The sequence below is a fragment of the Pinus tabuliformis genome, chromosome 1_1, assembly GCF_031772625.1.
Source record: "Pinus tabuliformis cultivar Carrire ecotype Pingquan chromosome 1_1, CPIR1, whole genome shotgun sequence".
In the NCBI taxonomy this organism is placed as follows: Eukaryota; Viridiplantae; Streptophyta; class Pinopsida; order Pinales; family Pinaceae; genus Pinus; species Pinus tabuliformis.
In genome coordinates, this window is record NC_142297.1 from 440,977,727 (window position 1) to 440,988,890 (window position 11,164).

At 37.2% G+C, this 11,164-nt stretch overlaps 1 protein-coding gene across 1 annotated transcript; it reads right to left on the bottom strand.

The window, feature by feature from the left end:
- Positions 1–8,720: 8,720 nt before the first annotated feature.
- Positions 8,721–10,745, bottom strand: LOC149213628 (uncharacterized). The gene has a single exon (XM_089389094.1). The coding sequence runs from the start codon at positions 10,683–10,685 to the stop codon at positions 8,721–8,723; it is 1,965 nt and encodes a 654-aa protein (XP_089245220.1). The 5' UTR covers positions 10,686–10,745.
- Between the last annotated feature and the right edge of the window lie 419 nt (positions 10,746–11,164).

An 11,164-nucleotide genomic window follows, 5' to 3' on the forward strand; every position in this document is an offset into this window, starting at 1 on the left:
CGAGTAATTAGGTCTCTATTTAATAGGAATTTTCCTCCATTGTTGCACAGTTCCTTTAGGCTCTTCCTTTGACTGCATGCACCATCTATACAATTTAGATAATTATAACATTGATAGCACACTGCCCTTGAACTCCAATCTCAACTAGGTAAATCTCAAATCTGACATGCATGAGTTATTTATGGCTGAATTATCAGTTAACTAGTTGAACACGCGAAGCCACACCCCACTATCTGACATCATACTAGTTCCTCCATCAGTTGGAACTAGTTTAACTAACTTTAGCTTAGTTAAACTGAATTAATTAATTAAAACTCAAAATAAAATCAACCAAGGCTCCTATAAGGTAGGAGGCACTCTACATGACTCTAGTTAGACCCTCAACTAGAAATAACTAAACCAACTAAGTCAAATTAACTTAGTTAACTTGTACAAGTTGTCTTGTTATGTGGAATTACAATTGTATTCCTAATTTAATTCAAGGGAAAATTAAATCAAGATTTTCTTGTTACATTTTCAACACTTCCTCTCAACAAGAAATGGATTCACATCTACCCTGATCCAGTACCTTTGGAATGTATTGCATGCAACACCTCTCACTATTTCTACTGCTACTACAACATTTGCAACTGAGAATAATAAACAAAAATAATCATTGAATCAATCTGCGACTGTTTACTGGGAAAACTATGCTACTGCTAAATTTGCTATTGAGCCTCTTGCTCTACACTCCTCATTATCTTACTGACATTGATCATCCTGCTACTGAATATTGTGGGCCCCTATGGCAAGGTAATGATCCATGAGACAACAAAATCTCAATGGATCGTGCCCAAATTTCCACAATTCTGAGACTAAGGATCTACATCACCTAAGCTCACTTCTGGAGGTATGGTTTCATGCATTGTGAAATATGATCACTCATATTGTTGCTACTACTTCCCTATTTCTTCTTCTGCATTGCTACTACAACTACTGCAATAATGAGTCTGATCTCCTCACATTCTAAACTACTAGCTTCCATAGGGATGCTCCCTCGGAAACTAGACTCCCTTTAAGTCTAGATTTCCCTATGGGAAATATAGCTGCTCCTCATTCTTCCAATATCAATGATCACAACTCCTTTTTGTGTCACTAAATATTGGCTCATCAATCTGCCTAGTAATAGCCTTCTAGCTCCATTAATAAGTCTGCACATAGGTTCTTTTGGATGTGCCTTGAACTAGGGCTCCATAACTCTGCCTCCTAACAACTCATTAGTTCTTCAATGATCAATTTACATAAGGACTTCAAGGATTTGTTCTAATGTGATTTAAGAGCTTTGATACCATGTAGAAATTCCTTTGTAGATTCAAACTGTGAACTGTAATTTACTAAAACAATAGACTTGAATCTACTCTACTCATCAATGAAAACAATTAATCAATCAAGAAATCACAACGTAAACACGAGACAAGATTCAATCACATATGCTCAAAGATTTATCTAAGGGGAAAGCTCACTTCTCAAAATCCCTTCCTAACTATATATTGCATTAGACCATAAAAATAGAGAAGATTTACAATGCTTGCTCAAGGTTGAGCAACCTCTGCACTAGTACAATCTATCTCATTACCTCACATGTTGACTCTGGACAATACTTAGCCAATTTTGTTGCCTACGAAGTTCCTATTTCCTTATATTGTTCAATGAGAAATTAGGCCCTCTATGGATTGTGTAGTTCGTTTAGGCTCTTCCTCTATCTGTATGCACCATCTATACAATTATGATAATTATACAACCGATAGTACACTGCTCTTGAACTCCAATCTCAACTAGGTAACTCTCAAATATGACATAACAATGTTATTTATGGCTGAATTATCATTTAACTGGATGAACACATGAAACAACACCCCATTGTCTAATGTCCTACAAGTTCCTCCATCAATTGGAACTAGTTTAACTAACTTTAACTTAGTTAAACTAAATTAATTAATTACAACTCAAAATAAACTCAACCATGGTTCCTATAAGGTAGGAGACACTCTACATGACTCTAGTTAGATCCTCAACTCAAATTAACTGAACCAACTAAGTCAAATTAACTTAGTTAACTTGTACAAGTTGTCTTGTGATGTGGAATTACAATTTTATTCCTAGATTAATTCAAGGGAAAATTAAATCAAGAATTTTTTGTTGCATTCTCAACACTCCCTCTCAACAAGAAAGGGATTCTGATCTACCCCGATAGAGTACCTTTGGAATGTATTTCATGCAACACCTCTCACTATTGTTGCTTCTACTACAACATATGAAACTGAGAATAATAAACATAAATAATCATTGAATCAATCTGCCACTATTTATTGGGAAAATTGTGCTACTGCTGACTCTTCTATTAAGCATCCTGCTCTACACTCCTCACTATCTGACTGACATTGATCATCCTTCTACTAAATACTGTGGGCCCCCATAGCAAGGTAATGATCCATGAGACAAAAACACCTCAATGGACCCTACCCAAATTTCTACAATTATGTGACTAAGGATCTATCCATCGCCCTACCTCACTCTTGGGGGTATGGTTGCATGCATGGCAAAACATGATCTAACCATATTGTTGTTGCTTTTGCATTGCTGCTACAACTACTGCAATAATGAGTTTGATCTCCTCAGATCCGAAACTACTAGCTTCCATAGGGATGCTCCCTCTAAAACTAGACTCCCTCTGAGTCTCAATTTCCCTGTGGGAAATCTCTCTGCTCCTCATTCTTCCAATATCAATGATCACAAATTTTTATGCCACTAAAAATTGGCTCACTGATCTGCCCACTAGCAGCCTTCTAGCTCCATTAAGAAGTCTGCATATAGGGTCTTTAGGATCTGCCCTGAACTAGGGCTCCATAACTCTGCCTCCTAACAACTCATTAGTTATTTAATGATGAGTGTACATAAGGACTTCAAGGACTGGTTCTAATGTGATTTAAGAGCTCTGATACCATGTAGAAATTCCTATGTAGATTCAAACTGCTATTTGTAATTTACTAAAACAATAGACTTGAATCTACTCTACTCATCAACAAAAACAATTAATCGATAGAGAAATCACAACATAAACATGAGACAAGATTCAATCACATATGCTCAGAGATTTATCTAAGGGGAAAGCTCGCTACTCAAAACCCCTTCCTATATGTATATTGCATTAGATCATAAAAATAAAGAATATTTACAATGCTTGCTTAAGCATAAGCAACCTCTGCACTAGTACAATCTATCTCACTACCTCACAAGCTGAGACTGGCCAATACTTAGCCTATTTTTTTACTTGCCAAGCTCCTATTTCCTTGCACTGTTCAATGAGGAATTAGGCCCCTATTTAACAGGAGTTTTCCTCCATTGGATTGCGCAGTCCCTTTAGGCTCTTCCTCTAACTGCATGCACCATCTATATAATTCAAATATTTATACAATTGATAGTGCACTTCCCTTGAAATCCATTCTCAACTGAGTAACTCTTTGATTTGACATGCATGAGTTATTTATGGTTGAATTATCAGTTAATTGGTTGAACACAGAAGGCAACACCCCATTGTTTGACATCCTACTAGTTCCTCCATCAGTTGGAACTAATTTAACTGACTTTAACCTAGTTAAATTGTATTAATTAATTACAACTCAAAATAAACTCAACCAGGGCTTCTATAAAGTAGGAGGCACTTTACATTACTCTAGTTAGACCCTCAACTCGAATTAATTGAACCAACTAAGTCAAATTAACTTAGTTAACTCATACAAGTTGTCTTGTGATATGTAATTACAATTTTATTCCTAATTTAATTCATGGGAAAATTAAATCAGGATTTTCTTGTTACATTTTCAACATAGACCAATGACTAAGTTCACAAAGCAAAAACCATGGTATGTGAGCATACAAAGAGCAATGTCGATCAAAACAAAACAAAGAGAGAAGTGCATAAGGAAAATAAGAAGACCAGAGAACAAAAGAGTGTTATGTCCCTATACTACTAGTGTAACCCCTTATTGTTATTAGTACAACCCCCTTATTATATTGTTGTGCCCATTTAGTCCCCATATTGTTATTATTGTGCCCCATAGAAGCCCACTATTGTTATTATTGTGCCCTTTCATTATTATTGTTATGTCAACTCTAATTATATTATGACCCCTTAGACTCCTATATATAGAAAGGAGGTCTTGTCAGTTGTATCATCTAAGAATTGTTCATTTGTGTAATGTAAAGGAGTTTGCCCCCTCGAAGAGGCTTATTTCTAAGGCGTTGATCTATCTTTTCTCTCTTTTTGTGAGCTGGTTTCATAACATTTGATGATTCTAGGGTTCACTGCTCCAAATAGGTCATCGTGGAATTTTCGCTATAACTTTTTTTCTGCGACGTTTCAGAAGCTACAACAAAAACCCATTTAAGACAAAGTAACGTGAAACCGTAGAACCAAATTTCAGATCTTGTCTTGCTATATTGTCGAACACATGATCTAAGTAAGTTAGGGTTTTTGCAAGCTCCATAATTTCCTCTCAAACAGGTCATGGTGGAATTTTCATTATAATATTTTTTCTACGAAGGTTCAGACTCTGAAATTAAAACCCATTTGAACCGAAAACTTGGTGATGCTCGGGTCCAAATTTCAGATCTTTTATTGCTATATTTTTGGAGATATAATCTGAGGAATTTAGGGTTTTTTGCAGACTCCCGAATTACATTCTAAACAGGTGACCTTAGGAAAATCGTCATAACTTTATCTCTGAGAATCATATTGAAATTTCGTAAGAAGTTACAAAAAGAGGACGGACTGTAGTTTTTTGTGTATATTTTTCATATCCTAAGGTTGAAACAGTGGCACGTGGCACTTCGTACAAATGTGCTCTACTAAACTAGTCTATAATCAAGTCATCATGGGAGATTTGACATAAATCTTCCTTGCAGAATCCACTATTACTCATACTTGTGGGTTAGAAAGAGAATGCAGAGGGCTACTACAGGAAGTAATTTCAGAACTTGGAAATCTGAAATTACAGAGTTACAGTTGTTTCAAGATTGAGATCCTAAAATCAAGAAAATGCGATATGAGGAAGTTTGGTGGCAAGGATCCGGTAAATTGGATACTACAGATGGAGCAATATTTTGATTTACATGAGGTGCAACTATTACAAAAGGTACATATTGCATCTTCATATTTAGAACTGGATCAATTTTCATGGTATAAAGGGCTTTGTTCTCGTAAACCACTTGTTACGTGGTCAATTTTCATGGAGGAAATGATAGCACATTATGAGGATACAAAGAGCAACACCTTCTTTAGCCAATTGATAAATCTAAAAAAAAAGTGTTCAATGGCAAAGCACATTGAGGACTTTCAAAAATTGAATATAAGCAAAAATGATATTCCAGAGAAGCAAAGGATTGATGTATCCATAGGGACTTTAAAGGATAACATTCAACATGAGGTTCATCTTTGGGAACCTGATTCATTGGACAAGGCATTCAGGTTAGTAAGAAAAGTGGAAAGCAAAATTATGGCAACAAGGAAGTCTACCCCTCACAATTATAAAGATGGAAGTGTTGTTTCTCCTAGCCTTCAACAACCTACAAGGTTGCCACCACAACAATTCGAAGAAAAAAGAGCAAAAGGGATTTGTTACAATGGTGATAACACATACATTAAAGGTCATAAGTGTGTTGAGAAGAAATTATTTTACATAGATTGTGAAGAGGAGGAAGAAATGGATCAAGAAACATAAAAAGAAGAGGACATACACTAGGAACCAACCCCAAAGAAAGAAGAAATGAATCCGACCATATCTTGTAAAGCATTATAAAGAATTACCACTCCTCAAACTCTCAAGATAGAAGGACATATCAAGAAGAAAAAGGTTCAAGAAGTGAAAGATCACATCGAGAAAGAAGAAATGAATCCGACCATATCTTGTAATGCATTGGCAAGAATTACCACTCCTAAAACTATCAAGATAGAAGGACATAGCAAGAAGCAAAATGTTCAAGAAGTGAAACATCACATCGAGCATCAAGAAATAAATCTGACCATATCTTGTAATGCATTGTAAGAAATTACCACTCCTCAAACTCTGAAGGTAGAAAGACATATCAAGAAGAAAAAGATTCAAGCAGTGAAATATCACATCGAGCATCAACAACAAGTTCTCCAACTTTTAAAGCATAATGCCACTTTGGTGCAGAATCGAATGAAACAATAGGCAGATCAACATCGCAGTGAAAGTAGTTTTGATGTAAGCGATTGGGTATTTTTACGACTACATCTCAAGAAAGCTATTTATGAGAAGGAAATGTTGGCAATACTACATGCACTTAAGAAATTGCGACCTTACCTAATGGGAAGACACTTCAAGCTAAAAACGGATCATGATAGTCTTAAATACTTTTTAGAACAAAGATTATCCTCTGAAGAGCAACAAAAATGGGTCACAAATATGTTGGGTTATGACTTTGAAATCATCTACAAAAAAGAGAAGCAAAATGTCGTTGCAGATGCACTCTCAAGAAAGGATGATGATGTGGAAGCATTGTTTTGTGCCATTTCTATTATCCAACCAAATTGGATAAACGAAGCAAGGGATGAATGGAAGAAGGATGAAGAAGTGTGGCCACTCATTCAAAAGTTGCAGAAGATCCCAGTTCAAACAATATTTATAGAACTTGACGAGGAAGGAAAAATCATATTGGAACTTGGAGCAATCACAGAAACAAGAACCTGACAACTACGAAATCGATCAATTTCAAAGTATCTCATCAAGTGGAAGAACTTATCCGCTCAAGATTCCACATGGGAGGACAAGAACTCTATACAGAAGCATCAAGAACTACTCAAGCGTTGAGGACAACACTTTTTGAAGGAGAGGGGCATGTTACGTCCCTATACTACTAGTGTAACCCCTTATTGTTATTAGTACAACCCCCTTATTATATTATTGTGCCCATGTAGTCCCCATATTGTTATTATTGTGCCCTTACATTATTATTGTTATGTCAGCTCTAATTATATTATGACCCCTCAGACTCCTATATATAGAAAGGAGGTCTTGTCAGTTGTATCATCTAAGAATGGTTCATTTGTGTAATGTAAAGGAGCTTGCCCCTTCGAAGAGGCTTATTTCTAAGGCGTTGATCTATCTTTTCTATTTTTTTGTGAGTTGGTTTCATAACAAAGACGAAGTGTGGATCCAAAAAATATTGCGAAGTCAGGAGAAGTCCAATGATGCTACATCCAAAGAATTCAATTAGTAGGAATGAGTATATGAACTCTAATTTCCTAGGAGCCTAAGTGCAAAGGCTTTTGGATGGTTGTTTGACCTACAAGAGGAAGATAAGTGCAAAATAAACTAAAGGCTATGGGAAGTATGGAAATTACCATATGCATTGCAATGCCATAGAGCAAAAGTAGGAGCAACTCCCTTAAAATGGTAGTTGCCCAACAAGTGATGTCGATTTTTGCTAAGATGGAGTGTCGAGGAGCATAACAATAGAGAACAACAATTGACGCTATCACAGGTTACCAATGGCGAGATAGACAAGTTGTGCTAGCCACCATCTATTGTGAAGTTGAGCTCAATTTGGGCGAAAATGTGAGAAGCATAGCCAAAATCACCATTGGCTAGGACTTCACAGAGGAGGAGTCCCAATTGATAGATTTTTACAGGGAATACAATTAAGATCTAAGTGCATGGTGCTTAGAGTATTATTGTTTCGAATGATGATTGACATGTAAGTGGATAGAAACATTCATATTTGCCATAGGGGTGTTCTTCCACGTCCTTTGGTCCTTTGGCTAGGTGGGTCATCGACAACCCATACAACCCACTCCCCCATGTTTCAAAAAACACCCATTCCAAAGTATTCTAATTTCAAACTTATTTTAATAACAATTTTTGTTTTTTACTTTATTACATTAAAACTATTAATATATTGTTATTTTAAAATGCATCTTGTGTGAACCATGAAATAATATCTTTAATATATTGTTATTTTAAAATGCATTTTGTGTGAACCATGAAATAATATATTTAATTATATAAAATAAGATATCATTAAAAAGAATATAATATATAATTTGTTTATTATAAAGTTTTTATTTATTTATTCAATTTTCATATATATATATATATATATATATATTTCTTAAATTTATTTAAATAATTATTTTTAACATTATAATAACAAAGAAAAAATATAAAAAAAAAATAAATTAATATAATTTATATTATATATTATATTTTTTTAATAAAAAATATAAACTTTTTATTGTATATCTTAAATATCATAAAAGAAAATGAAACACCAATTAAAAAAATATACAATTCAATAAAGGTAAATGAAACTGTTAATGGTTGAAATACATGAAAATGTCAATGAAATGACGTATTTCATTTAAAAAGGAAAGAAGAAAATCACTCTAATTTATTGAACATCTTTAGTAATGTTTAATTGAAATTGAACATGTTTATAACTTTATATTGTTTGAATGTAAAACTTTCAAATTTCACCTTATAACCGTTCAAGTTTGGTCTTCCAAACTTTTTGGTATTTGCTAAGTGCAAATTACAGAACAAAGATTTAAGTTCACAATAACCTGTATGATTCAGAGCATTTTTACCCATAGTTGAAAATGGCTTCGTTTCGCTGCGGTTCACAGACTGCAATGACCATTCTGGGGCCACCGGTGAACATTATAATAATGACGTACTCTGATCCCAATATTGAAGCGCCTGTTTCTTCCAGCGGCGTCGCAGCGGCTTCCCGACTCCAACAGCCCGCCGACCTTTCTTCCGTCCTTGCCGCAGGTACTTCCATCCTCTCCTACCGAGCAACTGCAGTTTCCCACAATGCTTTGTTCCCAGATTTCCATGTTCTTCTAACTCACAGCAGTCTTTCACGTTAAGCATTCTAAGTTTTGTCAACGGCGTCAGCCCCGCTATGCTCTGCAGTTTCCGACACCCACCAGCACTAAGTTTCCTCAATGATCTCAAATGTTCCAGACCTGGAAGTTCTTTTAACTCGCAGCAGTTCACCACGTTTAGCACTTCAAGTCCTGTCAGCTGCTCCAACCCCTCTATGCTCTGCAGCTTCCCACAGCCACTCACATTAAGATTCTTCAACGACTTCAGATGTTTGAGACCACCTGGAATTTCTTTTAACTCACTGCAGTTTGCCACGTTTAGTTCTTGAAGTCGTGTCAGCTGTGCCAACCACTCTATCTTCTGCAGTTTCCCACAGCCCTTGGCATCAAGCTTCCGCAACGACTTCAGATGTTTGAGGCCATCTGGGATTTCTTTTAACTCACTGCAGTTTGCCACGTTTAGGTCTCTAAGTCGTGTCAGCTGCGCCAATCCCTCTATCCTCTGCAGTTTCCCACAGCCACTCGCATCAAGCTTCGACAACCACTTCAGATGTTCGAGACCACCTGGAATTTCTGTTAATTCACTGCAGTTCGCCACATTCAGCACTTCAAGTCTTCTCAGCTTCTCCAACCCCTCTATGCTCTGCAATTTCCCACAGCCACTCACATCAAGATAATACAACGATTTCAGATGTTCGAGACCACCTCGGATTTCCTTTAACTCACAGCAGTTTGCCAAGTTTAGCTCTGCAAGTCCTGTCAGCTGCGCCAACCCCTCTATGCTCTGCAATTTCCCACAGCCACTCGCATCAAACTTCCGCAACGACTTCAGATGTTCAAGACCACCTGGGATTTCCTGTAACTCACAGCAGTTTGCCACGTTTAATTCCTGAAGTCCTATCAGCTGCGCTAACCCCTCTATGCTCTGCAGTTTCCCACAGCCACTCGCATCAAACTTCCGCAACGACTTCAGATGTTCAAGACCACCTGGGATTTCCTGTAACTCACAGTAGTTTGGCACGTTTAATTCTTGAAGTCCTGTCAGCTTCGCTAACCCCTCTATGCTCTGCAGTTTTCCAGATCCGCAGGCATTAAGCTTCCTCAACTTTGTCAGATGCTGGAGACCAACTGTGATTTTTTTTAGCACGCTGCAGTTCGCCACGTTTAGTTCTTCAAGTCGTGTCGGCTGCACCAACCCCTCTATGCTCTGCAATTTCCCACAGCCACTGGCATTAAGCCTCCTCAATAATGTCAAATGTTCGAGACCCTGAATTTCTTCCAGCTCAGAGCAATCTTCCATGTCTAGCACATCCAGTTTTGACAGCTGCGCCAACCCCACTATGCTCCGCACTTTCCGACACCCACTGGCTTTAAGCTCCCTCAACAAAGTCAAATGTTCCAGACCTGGAAGTTCTTTTAACGAACAGCATTTTTCAGTGTTTAGCACTTGAAGTTCTGTCAACTGCGCCAACCCGCCTATTCTTTTCAGATAGTGGCAGTTAACCTTCAGCTCTTTCAGACGTACCAACGTTTCAAGACCTGGCAGCTCCTCAACCGTGTGGCCTGCTACGAGTTGGAATTTCTCGAGCCTTTCAAGACCACAAAGTCCTATTTTCTTCAATGTACAACACTCGCTCAACTCTAGCTCTATAAGTGTTGTTGGCAATCCTACAACCTCCACCAAAAAATCACATCTAAGAATGCTGAGATGTTGAAGGTTTGGGCAAAGGCCTTCACAAAATGATAACCCTGAAATGTTTGTCTGGCAGAGTCTTAAGTATTTTAGCCCAAACATACAGTTGACAATGGAAGCGTCCACTTTATTCAACACTATTCCCCCTTCAAATTTTCTGAATTGCAGTTCCCCCTTCAACGGATAGCCCTCTATTTCTAACTGTTGAAGACTATTCAGAGCCATGACACATGATGGTAAGTACTCTAAACCCGAATTCTTGATTTTCAACTCTCTCAGCTGGGTGAACAATCTAATGGAATCCGGCAAATGTTTCAACTGAATGCAACCAGAAAGCTCCAATTCCTGTAAGCTCCTTAAGTCACCGAAGTTATCGGGCAGACGTTTCAATTGGCCTCCTAAATGCAGAACTTGCAAATCACTTAGCTCTCCGATAGCACTTGGCAATTCTTTTAAATTTGTACCAGATAAAAATAATTTTAGCAATGACCGGTTATGTGAGAGTTGGGGAGGCCATACTTCAATTTTCGGACAATGTCGGAGGTCTAAGCATTCAAGGGAACTTATCTTTCCAAGAGTTT